This window comes from Pinus tabuliformis, chromosome 1_2 (assembly GCF_031772625.1).
Source record: "Pinus tabuliformis cultivar Carrire ecotype Pingquan chromosome 1_2, CPIR1, whole genome shotgun sequence".
NCBI lineage: Eukaryota > Viridiplantae > Streptophyta > Pinopsida > Pinales > Pinaceae > Pinus > Pinus tabuliformis.
Window position 1 is genome coordinate 586,370,369 of NC_142298.1, and position 16,308 is coordinate 586,386,676.

The 16,308-nt window shown below is 37.6% G+C and overlaps 1 protein-coding gene and 1 pseudogene across 1 annotated transcript; both read right to left on the bottom strand.

Moving 5' to 3' along the window:
• Positions 1 to 2,894: 2,894 nt before the first annotated feature.
• Positions 2,895 to 9,765, bottom strand: LOC149207016 (tetraspanin-3-like). The gene is made up of 5 exons (XM_089397892.1): positions 9,758 to 9,765; positions 9,519 to 9,594; positions 3,260 to 3,797; positions 3,069 to 3,124; positions 2,895 to 3,035 (listed from the first exon to the last, which is right to left on the bottom strand). The coding sequence occupies exons 1-5, from the start codon at positions 9,763 to 9,765 to the stop codon at positions 2,895 to 2,897; spliced, it is 819 nt and encodes a 272-aa protein (XP_089254018.1).
• A 154-nt stretch (positions 9,766 to 9,919) lies between these two features.
• LOC149207017 (tetraspanin-3 pseudogene) lies at positions 9,920 to 14,300 on the bottom strand (annotated as a pseudogene).
• Positions 14,301 to 16,308: the final 2,008 nt, after the last annotated feature.

The following is a 16,308-nucleotide window of genomic DNA, read 5'->3' on the forward strand; positions in this document are numbered from 1 at the left end:
CATCATTGACCAGTAATCAAGCAGTTTCTACCATGTTCAACTTCGAAACATTCACTCACATGGTTAAATTCGTACTGTGAATCAAGAAATGGAGATCAAGACCGTGGATCTAGTTTCAACAATCCAGGTTGTGAGGAGATTTTACATTCATGATTATGTAGATAGATGGATGCAACCATGTTGTGTCTACCATCTATCTGATTTTAGTTTTTCCATGCTTGTTCATTGAGTTCTCTTTACTCTGTGTATGGGAATGCCTACCTTAAAGATGATTTTTGATATATATTTCCATTGTAATCCTTGAATGTTCCTTGTAGGTTTTCGACCATTGCCTCTGATCCAATCCTTGGAATGATAAAGCGCTTCAACATTTTAAGCTTATTTTATAGACTTCACACTTCATGGGAAAAATTGTTACATGTTAATTTTTTGCCATGACACTTGATCAGTTTATGGGTATTTTTACCATCTGTGAACATGTTTGAACCATCTCCCTCATAAGTCAAACAACCCAAAATATTTTGAAGTAGATGAGAAATTTGTGGAAAATAGTTGTCACACCTTGTTAAGTTCCACATGTGCTGATTTTTCTAGAGCTTCTCACGCATTCCCTACGATTAACTATGAGAACAATGCACAGTTGTGCTCTATCTGCCACTATAAACCCATGCAGGTGAATTCAAGAAAGTAAAAATAAAAAGTACATTCTAGAAACATAATTGGTCGAATATTTTCCAACTGAAAGCTTCCAGGTGATTACTATTCAAGATATAACCCTCGGATGATGCATCTTCATCCCTTTTCTCATGGTAACGTAATCCGTCAGTGAAGGAATCTCATCCTCCTCTTTTAGATTTGAAACGTCTTCCTCTTGGCCTATAAAATGACTAGAGGGTAGAGGGATTAAGGAGGTTAGAACTCACAGAAGACAAACTTATGTTGGTGGTTTGAGATTGGAAAGTTTGTCATCTAAGGAGGAGTTTGAAGGCATTTAGGAGGGACCTCATGGAATCAAGGCAAAGGTTGTAAGGCTCCTCTTAATCTTTCATTAATACAAATGAACACTTTTTCCATTGATTTTCCTTATTGGAATAATGAATGGTTTACAATTGTTTATAATGTTTATTAAGGAAAATTCAATTCCTAATTTCTTTGATAATTAGGTTAAGTTGTTTGGATTATTATATCACATGTGCTTTTGATCCTTTTATGGTCGATGTTTGCAGGTATTATCAAGCATTGAAGAGCTGCATAAAATCACAACAACAGATCTTCATTGAGAATTTAGTGAAATAGGTAAGAGGCTCATCCATTAGCTTTAATTCTTATAATTCAAACAAGTTTAACTTAGGGAAAGAGTCAATTTAATTATATTTCTTGTTTCTAGTTTCCACTGAGGATCTAGGGAGATCACTCTTGTCCGCAAGAGGGATTTGGCTAGTGTAACACATGGCACATGTATGAAGGATGAAGGGGAAAGATTTGGGCTTCCCAAGGACATTATGCACTCAAGGGGGAGAATGGGAACAAGGCGCACTCTTGAAGGCTAAAGGATGATGCTTCGTGCCTTCATAGTGTGCTGATGTGCTCAAGAAACCAAGAAGGGTGCATGACATAGGTCTGAATGTTAAAGGAGGAAGCTTCGTGCCTTCAAAGTGTGCTCATCTACTCAAGAGACTAAGGCGAGAACATGAGACAAGTCAAAAGGCTGAAGGAGGAAGCTTCGTCCCTTCATTATGTGCTCATGCACTCAAGGAGGGTGCATTCCTTTGGGTCAAAGGATTTATCTCAAGGAGGGTGCATTCCCTTAGGTCAAAGGAATGCGCTCAAGGAGGGTACATTCCTTCTAGTCGAGGGAGTACTCTCAAGAAGGGTGTCACATACCCCAGTAACCTCGCAGGTAAAAGTAGGAAGTTAGAATTTTTATACGAACTACCCACTAGTAATTTGTCAAATTCATAACTCCACAATCATCTTTAACCATTAGACATAGTGTTCATTAATGCATCAATTTATCTGCAATAACAGTCAGTAAGTGGCATAACCATTAACCCCGACCATGGTAGTGTAACAACATAACCTGTGTAATGACATAAACTGTCTCATGAATCCCTGCATCCATTTCTTGATATCCTTATCCATATTAAATAATCATGTAATAGGACATTATGGTTGTCACAACAAATAAATAACCATCAACATCAAGGACTCATCATTATCGAACAGACACAAAAGGCAATCACACCATTTGAACACCAATTTACCCTGGAAACCCCGTAGGGTGAAAACCAGCAAACGTTTAATATTATTATTAAACGCTCGTGAGGGATTTCACCCCTCACTCAATGGCTTATAAGGGATTCCATCCCTTAACCATTGTTATAAAATCATTACAATAAGTTATCATTATGTTATCACATAACTAGCTAAAGCTAATATAATTTCCATGTAATCTTTCACTTACATACCACCACATGCAACATTCCTTGTGGCATAGTTGTTCTAGCAACGGACAATACTGCAGCTTGAACTCATCTGCATGGACGAATAATCCTTTCCCTGCCATAATGTTAAACATCATTTTCCTTGGCACCATCTGCCATCGTTCCCTGTCAATGCAGTCATCAACAATCTTGGCAACAAGATTAGTTACAATATTATTCAAACAATGATCAACCTCTAAAGAGATCTTTTAATATCTACTCAGCATGTCATAATAACAATCTTGGCAACAAACTATTGTTCTGTGCCCTTGCACATGCATTCCTTTCACATAGCTATTTTTCAAGAATTTAACATAGCTGTTGCTAACATGCAAAGGACACATACTTGAAGTATGCACTCTGTAACGAGATTTTCCGAACGTAAAATGCTGCCTGCCAGACCCTCTGCAGTTATGCATCCGCTGTCTCGACATTATTAGAGCCAAATAGAAAATAAACCAAACAATACACCGAAATGACCACAAGCCGCTCACGGAAGAGAACTCCCGCACCCAGAAGCCAGACAGCTCGGAACACGTACACCAGGTCAAACTATCAGAATTAATACAACCACAACAGACTTACAGCACCATGTAGAGAACCCCCTCGCCCCCTGTCTGGGCCGAGGGTGAGTAATACAGCTATATAAAAAAACGGATTAACAGCAGCAAAAGAGTAAACCCATCGAAAATTAGAGATGGTGAAACCAGCCAAAACTCATACCTCTTTGACCAGGAATAACAGGACCTATCCCAAAGCCCTTGAAGGAGGTTGACTCCGAATAACGATGCAGCAACATGAAAATTTCTCGCCGGTTCCTTTCGCATTGCTCTGCATAACATCGGGACCAGGAACAAAGCTCCTGCCCACAATCACAGCATCTCGAACACAAGACTTGATGTTGTCCCGGCTTCCAGAGCTTTTGACGCGATGCTGCATCCAGGTGGAGAAATCATGGAGCTTGTACTCCTCGAAGGCCGCCCCGGACACAGAGTGGCTGTGGCCCTTCCCATCCACTGCGAAGGCGAATATGATGAATGCCAGGTAAGCTACCAACAGTAGAAACATGAAGAATAGATAAAGCCACATGAGGGATGTCACTCTGAAACAAGCCCCCACAAAGCCTGCCAGAGATATTACCATGATGGCCGCCCCAATAATTATGACGGGCCATTGAAGAAACCTCAGGCAATCACCGCTATTTCTAGTGGCCAGCCATATCCCGGCGCCCACGATTGGGATCGACAGTAAGAACGTCAAGAAATTTATCAGCCCCACTATGCTGTTCGTAGCGTGAGAAATGCTCTGCTCCCACTAAGATTCAAACTACGGCCACTCTGGAACTCTGCAAAAGCGCTTTGCGCAGGCTGCGGTTCAAACTCTAGACCCCCACTTCACTCGCTGGCGTGCTTCCCCTTTTCTTGTTTTCCCCAAATCAGTTATCAAGAATTAGTTACCAACTAATTCGTAACTTATTTTACGTTGAGTTAAATTCGTGAGGGATATGACATACTCCCCCCCTTAACAAGAACACCGTCCTCGGTGTTCATCTTTCATCGAAACTTGATATTTTACTCGTGATATACCATCTAAACCCCACAAAATTTGATCCTTTCTCTTTGAAATCAATGATTTCATTCCAAGGAAGGACGACAAACAAAATAGTAATGATATAGTCATAAGAAATATCATTAGTTATAAGCATCAATAGTCATAAGCATTCGTAATTGCAAAAATATGCAACTTCTAATCGCCACCACTTGGCCCTTATTCATTCATAATAAACAATTCTCTATGTCAACTTACCATTACTTACCATCTATTCTTGGAAATCATGAATACTTTCATGTAAGCCTTTTAATAGTGGTTGGACAATTCTTCAACCCTCCATGGTAAGTAATTCCTGTAATATATGACTAACAAATTCAATTGCATTAGTCACTATATTTGAGTCAAATGAAATACTTTTGACTATCAATTCAACTGTGCAATGCTAGATGATTTCGAAATCACAGTACTTTTACAAGTACTTAAAGAGCATTAACACTAATCATCAAATGATAAATCACTGCTCACGTGCACACTGAGCGAATTCTCACTAAAGACATCCGCAAAGTGCTTCTAGATGTACCAAAAGAGCACCTAGCTCTCTAATCATCAAAGCTGTCAATCACTGCATCATTTGGAAATGGTCTTAGCCCCTACTAAGACTTTCACAAGATTAATGAAATGATACAGGAATTAAAATTTCCAATAACTCCTTATTGAACATTAAACTCATTTCATGTTAAATGTGCATAACACATTTCACACAACTATATATAGAATTTATTTTTAACATCACATACAACTGATTAGTTAATTTCTTTAGCCATGAAAATCATAATAGACTAAAGAATCTTCACCCATAGGAACTAGTTTCCACAACCAGATCGAGTCATTTTCACATCCAGACAGTTTCTTTTATAGAGACCTTACCAGGTCTAACATGGGATTCCACTGGCCAACCAGCTCAAGAATTCCAGGAAGAGTAAATCTGGGCAGACAAGTACCATCAACCCCTCCGGGCAGGTAACTGCCATCAACCCAAGGCATTCCAGCCTTTCACAATCCGGGCAGACAAGTACCATCAACCCCTCCGGGCAGGTAACTGTCATCAACCCAAGGCATTCAAGCCTTTCACAATCCGGGCAGACAAGTACCATCAACCCCTCCGGGCAGGTAACTGTCATCAACCCAACTATCCGCAACTGTCTGGCGTGTTAAATTTCTCTTTTATTACTCTTTGTCAAAGTAATTTACACAATGAACCATATGAACATTATCATTAGCACAACAAACATGCATGTATACCATGCATTTACACTTAACCCCCAACATGGGTCCACAACATCAAGATTGATGGGAAACATATCCATCATACATGTTGTATGCATGCAAATTTTCCAAATAACATAATTCATGCATATCATATGACATGATTCTTTCTCATTTATAATTGCATTTCACATTGCAGCACTTTATGTGATGAGTTTTCTTGTTGCCATTAAGCTACCACTACTTAATCCCATCAGCAACGTTAGTTATAAATATGCATCAGTTAACACGTATTCCATTTCCAAGAATGTTCATGCATACAATATTGTCATGTATAAAAGCATATGCAAATACTCATTAATGTATAAATGTCAACAACAGTTGAGTTAATACTCTCAGCATTCCCAATTTTGCCATAGTCTGTTGTTCCAATTCAAATCATCATTAATGGAGTATTATCTTACGTTTACTATGGCTAACATTGGCCATGCGTCATTAATATAATATACCACTTGTCACAATGACTAATCTTTGTGCATACCATTGCTTATCATGTAAGCCCTTCTTTAATGTATGCAACACCCATTCCCTTCACTAGAAGGCTACCATCATGTCATACAACAAACCACATACCTCTTTCTTAAAGAAAGTCATTTTAATCCTCATTTCTCTATCTTTCGATGTGAGGGTTTCTCAAGATTCCTTTTCAAGAAATTATTAAAGATATTTATAAAAATCAAGATACAAAAACAAGGTTTACTTATCCTTTATGTATCAAAATCAAGCAATCAACACAGCTCATCCAACAAGACAATCTCTCCAAGAGATTATTATTTCCAAGAAAGCTAACATGACCACTTTCTCTAAGTACACACAGACTCATACTACCCTTATGTGCATGCAACATGTGTTTTCTCCTACACAATTATTTTTACTTCAATGCACATAGTTCTTTTCATGAAACAAGTAAGGATTTTGTTTCTTGCATGAACACTATTCTAATGTGTCTTTAAGGGAAAGAACCTCTATTTTGTTTCCCATAGAACTCTCACAAAATCCTTCATCTTCATACATGAAGTATGCACACTCTTAGAATGAAACTATATTTATGTATATATATATAATATACTCTTTCTTCAAAAAGTTGGAAATGAATAACTATGTGCCTAGAAGCACATCTTTAGCTATCTTTATCATGCATGTAATGCATAATCATTTCACTAGGACTTAGAAACTAATTAGTATCATAATGCAATTAGCATATATATATATATATTTTCCAAGAAACTTTTATCAGATATAATACATATCTTAATTCAAGAAAACTTGGCCACTCTTCATGCTATGTCCTCAGGACATTTATATGCCTCATCCTCTTTTCTCAAGAAGATACTTTGTCTATATTTAGCAAGGATTTTATAGACAAGAGACAATCATTTCACACACAAGACTCACGCGGAGTCTTTCTAATAGGAACTACCTATTTTCTTTACCAAGAAAACATACAAAATAATCATTCTTTAACTGCATGCCTTAACACATTTCCTTTACCAAGAAAATCTATAAAAGAACCATTCTTTACTGCATGCATTCACATACTTTCTCTACTAAGAGATCATATAAAACATTCATACATGTTCTTCAAGAAAGTGAGCAAGATACTTATCTTATCCTTGGATCAACATGCATAACTAACAAATTAAACCACCCTTACCGGAAGCAATTGCTCTACTTATGCAATTAGAAGCATGACCTCCTAAGTGTCACACATGCACCAGAGTTACCACTTGATGCTAGATGCAACAACTATCATAACACTACTGTGTGACTATTTCAGAATAATGACTTCAAGGAGACATTACGAAAATCATTAACATCAACACACTATAGTTATCATTTTCCAACTCCTCAAGCATTGTCAAGGGAATACTCATATGCACATCAAGCGCTATCTAGCCATCCCCAGACTTAGAGTCTTCTGCAAAATTCTGACACCCAAGCTTGCGCTTTCTGGTCATCACCAGACTTAGCGATTCCTTTTCCCATCTCTGTCTGTCCCTACAGCACGGTCTTCTTCCTTCTCCTTTCTTCCTTTTCCTTTGGAAGCAGCTATAGTTGGGGAAGGTAGTCAGATTTTACTGACAACTGTATTAACACAGGTAGTCTATTTATGAATAATTATCGCATGTAATTATACCATGAATGGGTCCTAGAAATGTTACCCACTGAACATGCCTCTACAATTAACTTCACCCTGGAATGCAACATGCGTAAGAAATCCATCATTCCCATGGTAGAGATAAATTCAACCATCGTTAAATCAATGCTCCAATGGTTTTTATCTCCCAACAAGTAATGATTAACATAAACACATACCATGCTAATGGATTTCACTTAATTAGAGGGTAATCATCATTAAATCTATTAAGACATAAGCATATACTATTCATCATGCATTCTCATGGTGAATAAAATTAAGAACTCTTCTCATGAACAACTGGACTATAGCACAGAGAGAGTAAAAATCTTCATACACACATTCCATGCATGTGACATCAATCAACCTTCACTTATTTTCGAATTGTAATAATCTTAAGTCCAATTGAATTAATGCATATAAGTTCTATGGGTTAGTCATACAACACTAACCAATCTCAACTACCAATCGTCTTCATGCATCCATGACAAGACTGAATCAAAAGTTAGTTATGAAAATCAAGTCTCACTGCTTGACTCATTACATGTTTTCAATATCTAAAGGGGTTCTTCTAATGTCCTTTTTAAAACAATTTTTCATCCTATTCAAGGATGTTCCCCTAATTTATATTCATGCATTGGCTCATTAAGTTTTGTTCATTGTAACTTCAATTTTGTTCATTAAATGCATCATTGTTGTTGCCATATTTGCAAATCAAAACTTGGTAGTTGATTGTCACTTCCCTCAATGAGTATTCAATATTGTTCATGAATGTAATGAGTACTCAATATTGTTCTTAGGTGTGACAAAAGTTTCATTGTCTTTTATCCTCATCAGGAATTTAACGTTATGAACGTAGTTATGCAACAACTTGTTACTTACTACTTAAAGCAGTTATAAACATGAATCACACCTATCATGCCAAAAGTAGTGTACTACATAAATGAATATGTGAATGATTAAACTCGTACCTGAGTTAATGCCTACTGATGGCGTACCTCCATATCCTTTCTGCTTACCAATTCCCAAAGGCGCCAGTACTGCAACCTTTAGCTCTGATACCACTTGTCACATACCCCAGTAACCTCGCAGGTAAAAGTAGGAAGTTAGAATTTTTATACGAACTACCCACTAGTAATTTGTCAAATTCATAACTCCACAATCATCTTTAACCATTAGACATAGTGTTCATTAATGCATCAAGTTATTTGCAATAACAGTCAGTAAGTTGCATAACCATTAACCCCGACCATGGTAGTGTAACAACATAACCTGTGTAATGACATAAACTGTCTCATGAATCCCTGCATCCATTTCTTGATATCCTTAACCATATTAAATAATCATGTAATAGGACATTATGGTTGTCACAACAAATAAATAACCATCAACATCAAGGACTCATCATTATCGAACGGACACAAAAGGCAATCACACCATTTGAACACCAATTTACCCTGGAAACCCCGTAGGGTGAAAACCAGCAAACGTTTAATCTTATTATTAAACGCTCGTGAGGGATTTCACCCCTCACTCAATGGCTTATAAGGGATTCCATCCCTTAACCATTGTTATAAAATCATTACAATAAGTTATCATTATGTTATCACATAACTAGCTAAAGCTAATACAATTTCCATGTAATCTTTCACTTACATACCGCCACATGCAACATTCCTTGTGGCATAATTGTTCTAGCAATGGACAATACTGCAGCTTGAACTCATCTGCATGGACGAATAATCCTTTTCCTGCCATAATGTTAAACATCACTTTCCTTGGCACCATCTGCCATCGTTTCCTGTCAATGCAGTCATCAACAATCTTGGCAACAAGATTAGTTACAATATTATTCAAACAATGATCAACCTCTAAAGAGATCTTTTAATATCTACTCAGCATGTCATAATAACAATCTTGGCAACAAACTATTGTTCTGCGCCCTTGCACATGCATTCCTTTCACATAGCTATTTTTCAAGAATTTAACATAGTTGTTGCTAACATGCAAAGGACACATACTTGAAGTATGCACTCTGTAACGAGATTCCCCGAACATAAAATGCTGCCTGCCAGACCCTCTGCGGTTATGCATCCGCTGTCTCGACATTATTAGAGCCAAATAGAAAATAAACCAAACAATACACCGAAATAACCACAAGCCGCTCACGGAAGAGAACTCCCGCACCCAGAAGCCAGACAGCTCGGAACACGTACACCAGGTCAAACTACCAGAATTAATACAACCACAACAGACTTACAGCACCATGTAGAGAACCCCCTCGCCCCCTGTCTGGGCCGAGGGTGAGTAATACAACTATATAAAAAAACGGATTAACAGCAGCAAAAGAGTAAACCCATCGAAAATTAGAGATGGTGAAACCAGCCAAAACTCATACCTCTTTGACCAGGAATAACAGGACCTATCCCAAAGCCCCTGAAGGAGGTTGACTCCGAATAACGATGCAGCAACATGAAAATTTCTCGCCGGTTCCTTTCGCATTGCTCTGCATAACATCGGGACAATGAACAAAGCTCCTGCCCACAACCACAGCATCTCGAACACAAGACTTGATGTTGTCCCAGCTTCCAGAGCTTTTGACGCGATGTTGCAGCCAGGTGGAGAAATCATGGAGCTTGTACTCCTCGAAGGCCGCCCGGACACAGAGTGGCCGTGGCCCTTCCCAGCCACTGCGAAGGCGAATATGATGAATGCCAGGTAAGCTACCAACAGTAGAAACATGAAGAATAGATAAAGCCACATGAGGGATGTCACTCTGAAACAAGCCCCCACAAAGCCTACCAGAGATATTACCATGATGGCTGCCCCAATAATTATGACGGCCATTGAAGAAACCTCAGGCAATCACCGCTATTTCTAGTGGCCAGCCATATCCCGGCGCCCAGGATTGGGATCGACAGAAAGAACGTCAAGAAATTTATCAGCCCCACTATGTTGTTCGTAGCGTGAGAAATGCTCTGCTTCCACTAGGATTCAAACTACGACCACTCTGGAACTCTGCAAAAGCACTTTGTGCAGGCTGCGGTTCAAACTCTAGACCCCCTCTTCACTCGCTGGCGTGCTTCCCCTTTTCTTGTTTTCCCCAAATCAGTTATCAAGAATTAGTTACCAACTAATTCGTAACTTATTTTACGTTGAGTTAAATTCGTGAGGGATATGACAAAGGGTACCTTCCTTTAGGTCAAAGGAGTGCACTCAAGGAGGTCATATTCCTTAATGTTGAAGGAGTGTGCTCAAAGGAAGGCTTGGTTTTTAAGTGGTGCAATTCAAAACAAGGAAGGAGAAAAATGGATTAAGGAATGTGCCTTGTGCTCTTGGAGGGTGCATGACACACTTCCAAACAAGGAAGTATCCTTGATCAAGGCTTCAAAGTGTGCTCATGTACTCTTGGCCTTAATAGGTTTTCTTAGAGACCAAAGATTTATCTAAGTTTGGGATATAGGAATAGGGATGGACATGATGAGTTTAAACATAAAACCATGTGTGGATCATACCAACTCATCGATAAAACATAGGCAAGCTTGAAAAATTAAAATATCCATCAAAACACCACTTTGTACACATTCCCCAAGTACCACGAGTGAATTGTGTGAAACTCCGACCCAAAAGTGTTGTTTTACAACAATAAATATGTTATGACCATGAAATGCACCTAAAGATGTTCTAACCAATGCGACGACACTTGATGTCATTGAAGGGCATTCAAAACTCATAGAATAACATGAGGCTACACTTGGTGATCAAGGCAACACTAGATATGATGGTGATAGTAGGCTCCAAAATTTGAATGTAGTGAAAATTTGGAGGGTGTTGTAGAAATGACAACAAGTACAGACATCAAGGCATGGGGAATCTCTAAGTAGGAAATATCATACCATACATATAGAGAAGAATTTAAAATTATAAAAAGAAAAAGAAAGATATTTACTAGTATATAGAGTTAAAGATGTTTTTTTAAGGTATTTTACTTTTTCATCAAGGTATTGCATCATTTGATTAGGTTGGTTAAGGTTTTGTCTTGTTTCCCTCTTTTAGGATTTTAACCACACAACACACTAGTGTACTAATAGTTGATCTATTTATATGAGAAGGGTGAGCTTAGTATGTTCAACAAGTTACATCAATATAAGTTTTTCTAAACATGGTATCAAGGTACTTATGAATACCTACGTAAAGATCTTGAAGCTGTGTCATTAGAATTCTAGATTTTAGTATTTCTAAACATTTCTAGCTCTTTGAAACAATTCCAATGCATATAGGGAAATAATTTTAATATTTTCATTTCATACAAAGACTTAATGCTTTCCTAAGGAGTTGTTTATATGTGAGGCTTTTTCGAGTTTTCAGTGGATTTCTCGTCAGAATCCAGTCAAAACATTTGTGGTCAATTCTTCATTTGTGTCATTTAAACTAGTTTTTTGGCTACATATATGGATTGAGTACCCTCAAAAACCCTTGGAGCACTTCTATTGTGAAGAGTTCACACATCAAACTTGTGATTTAAATAAATCTTTATCTGATTCTAGACAAATTAAGTCTAAAAATAAACTGATTTTTCTTTTTTTAAATCTTACATATAGACAATGCCCTTTCATAAAATATAACCGTGTTTAAATCAAACAAAGAGGTATATAATTTTGTTTAATTTTTTTTAAATCAATTTCATTTTCTTCAAATATATCATATGGTCTTTTCTATTTTCATTTCTAACTTTCTCCTTTTTCGTTCTATAGATTATCTTTTACCCTGCTTTATCAAATCCCAACAAATATGGATTATCTTTTACCATGCTTTATCAAATCCCAACAAATTGGAAATAGAGTGAAAATTAGTTTCTTTTCTAACATCTGATCTTTGTCGCATGCGTTTTTTTATCTAACCAAACTTAAAAAAGAAAGCTTCCGCATTCCAAATAAACTAACCAAGTTCTAACCTCAATCTTATAAAGTTGCGATCTTTTTAATTTTTATTTTCCCTTGCCCAACCACTTTCAAATCCATTTGTGTAATAGAAGGATTTTCAATATAAGCATGCATTTGGAGGTAAATTTCTTTAAAAATATATATGAAAAAACAAAATATCCTCCTTGTTCTTTCTAACATCTTTCAGATCTTTTATTCGCTGAATGCGTCCTATTTGGGCCTTCGGTGAATGAAGGGCCGTTAATTTTTATTTTTATTTTTTTTTAATTTTACTTTTTTAATTACATGGTGAATCCGTAATTGTCAGGTTTAATCTATGAGAGACCAAGATCAAGCTTCATAGCTTCCACTATAACACCAAGAGCATAACCAACCACCGGCAAGTCCGGTATACTAAGTTCCTATGATTTTAGCAAGAGCAGACTTACGGCAAGTCCGGTATACTAAGTTCCTATAATTTTAGCAAGAGCAGACTTACCGGAAAGGGCTACCACCACAGCAAGTCATTGTAGTCAATGAGATTTGAACTTCTGTCTGCCGAGGCTTCACAATTAAATATCAAGAGAATACCTCCAAAAAGGCGACCCTTCCCTTCCAACCGCTCTGTGAGCCCACCACTGGTAACGAGAAGGTAGAGATATTCGGGTTGGAGTGCATGCAAATCGATCTGATCACACATGATACCCACCTGCGAGAAAGCTAATTACACAGGTTCGAAGGTACCATCCGCGAGGGAATTACCAATTTGAGTAAAACTCGAGTGCCTTTACTGGTTTCATTCCTGAAGCATTCGACAATTTGACAAAGTTGAAAGAACTGATGGTGAAATAAAGTGATGGAAACTGGACTGCTTTAATAAGGCATGAAGTCTACAGAATATTATTTTCTCAGGAATTTATGTTCTCAGGAATTTATGATCGTTAAGCATTTTATGTTTCTGTCCAACATATTCAGTCGAAGACAAATGGTATATCAAATAAATTTCTCAAAGGATCTTGCGTCTTCGAATTGAGGATCTCAATATGGAGGCCAACAAAATTAGCTACATATTGTAAGGAAGGAAATAAACAACTGCCAAGAACTAGTAGAATATGTGAAGCAACAATAAACGAACATGGTTCCCGTAAGTATGTGTAAGTATTACATTTAGGTGCTTTTTGTATATATATATTTCATGGTCCGAAATTCCACGGATTTCACCTTCACATAGGAATCATTTGTTGTTCTTAACCTAAATGTCATTAAGCAACTGAATGGAACTTCCAAAGTATGTAACCTGTTTGAACTTTCTTCCAAAGAATGTCTGACTGTTTGAATTTTCCTTTTACTTGATGCTCCTAATTTCAAAACATTTTCAATATGAACTTCAAATTGGGGAAGAAACGCTGCAGTAGAAAATATTTTTATTTGGTTTCCAAACATTCCACCATTGTAATCAACATTCTTATTTTACATTTTTATTTGTTGTTGGATCTGCTCAAACAACATCGGCCACTAGCCCTAAGTATTTCGATTAGCGAGATGATTTATCTAACTCCTCTGGACTGCTTCCCACCACCTTGTATAACAATTTTCCTGGGGCATCGCGTGTGGCGACCAACCGTTTGGAGATCGTATTTCTTGATTATGAGGAAAGGCACGTGAAATTAAAAGAAAAAAGCTGATATGCGCTTCAAGATTGGAACGCTCAATTTAATATGACCTTTTCTAATTCATGAATATATTGGTCGCATTCCTCGGATTTCCTGATTGAGATCTTCAACTTTGGCATTTGGGAATTTGCATGCCCCCTAATGTGGCGGACCAGTCCATCATCTCAACGGTATCCTATGTTTCCTTAGCACCCAATACCTTCCTCATTTCTGTTCATTATTTTGATGAATTTGCGACCCTTGGCAACATTTTTTCTAATGTACTTCTCCTCTTTCCTTTTTTATCTCGTTAGATTTTAAGTTATTACATAAATTTCAAGAAATTAAAAAAGAAGCAATTAAAAAAAATTGAAACTTCTAAATAATATTAGAATAAGTGGAAAATGCCCCGTTAGATTTTAAGTTATTACATAAATTTCAAGAAATTAAAAAAGAAGCAATTAAAAAAAAATTGAAACTTCTAAATAACATTAGAATAAGTGGAAAATGCCATCCCTTCTCGTAATTATCCTTTCGCATTATTTTCAACCAATCATATCATTTTTATGAAAATTAGTCTAATATTTAATATTATTATAATAATTATATTTATAAAAGTAACAATACTCACTATATTCATTATATTGAAGCTCTCCTTGGATAGTAAATCTAAAACTATATTTTTTTATAATAAAAATATTAAATAAATAATTATTTTTAAATATGTAAAAAAATTATATATAATAAATGAATTATTATTAAATAAAATAATAATAATAATAAATATTATTAACCATATTAATAAACAATAATATTTGATATAACTATAGTTATAATATGCTAGATTTTTTTTGGAAGAGCGATGGCGGGTTCTCGAGAGATCAGGGTTTCAGAAGGTCTATTCTGTGCAGCCGCTGCCCTCAAAGATCAGCATTACCTTGGAACAGCTTGGGGCCTGGTAGATGGGTTCGCAGTGATTGATCTCTCCCTTTGGGTTTGGTCCGGATCTTCTACCGGAAAGGAGTATTATGGATCGAAACAAAGCAAATAGAGTCTGGAGATTGTCCTTCCCTTCTCGACATAGGATGTTTCTCTTAGGTTGGATCTGGGTACCATTTTTCACTGCTTTCGGCGTTTTGCCTCAAATCAGCCGGACCCCAACCAGTATTGGGTAGCTGCGTTCTCCCCAGCGAGGGTTACGCCCTGGATAGGAAGTATTGCCTGCGTCCATAAGGAAAAGATCCGGCAGACTGTTCCTCTACCCCCTCTCGGAAAGCTGTGGGCCCGATCTGTCACATTCTGGCAGCCCTCAAATGGATCGCTCGAAGACCAAGCATGGGGCGAGAGCTTGGATCTGGATTCCCTGAGGATTACAGTACTGGATAGGGGAAGAATAGAAGGAACCTCGGACGCGGCAGGGTTGGGGATTGCAGTTTTTCAAAATGATTCGGTAGTTGCATTCAAAGAAGGGGGACTGCATGTTGCAGATCCGCTCCCTCTCACAATGGATTGGCACAAATACTACAGATCCGGGCTGGATCCATTCGATCTGACCAATATTCGAAGACAACCAAAACCCAGGCTGCAGATCGGTGGAAATTTGCATCAATCGAGCAGAGGGGATGCAGATCTTGACATGCAAATGGAAGATCGACCCAATAAGAGGTTAGATCTGGAAGACTGCCTACAGCTAGAGCACATGGCAATCAGCAACGACATCGGCTTAGGCAGATCAGGAACTCAGCTAAAACCCAGATTTCAGGTAACAACAACTCGTTTTCAGATTTTTATTAAAATCCCTGAGGGGAAATCCTATATAGTATGGGTACATGCAGGAAGCACTATCATGCAGCTGAAACAACAAATTTGGGCAATGATCAGATATCCTGTTCAGATCCAACACTTGGTCAGTGGTAGGTGGTCTCTCCAGGACAGTAGAACTTTGGAAAGCTACGAGATTAGTTCAGAAAAAGCCATTGTTTTAAACCTCAGACTGAGAGGAGGGGCTCTGCTTCAGGGACAGCCAAGCTTCTCAGGAGGAGATAAGGGGAAAAAGACAGCACCTCAGCATCAACCCAAAGGAGGGTTCTCCTACAAAAACATTCTACAAGGTAACAGAGATTCAGGGTCCTCTCCAGATCAAGGCAGATATATATCCAGGCCATACATAGTAGATCAGCTAGGGCAAACTCCAGCCCTTAACTTTGATTCTACATGGCTTGATGATTTCGTTAAGT

What these genes read in the sequence shown, in the direction of transcription:
- LOC149207016 (XM_089397892.1), bottom strand. An exon ending in TTACAGAGTGCATACTTCAA is followed by an intron (nt 3,798 to 9,518) that starts GTATGTGTCCTT and finishes TTTGAATCTTAG; the next exon opens with TGGGAGCAGAGCATTTCTCA. An exon ending in GGGGTTCTCTACATGGTGCT is followed by an intron (nt 3,036 to 3,068) that starts GTAAGTCTGTTG and finishes TAATTCTGATAG; the next exon opens with TTTGACCTGGTGTACGTGTT.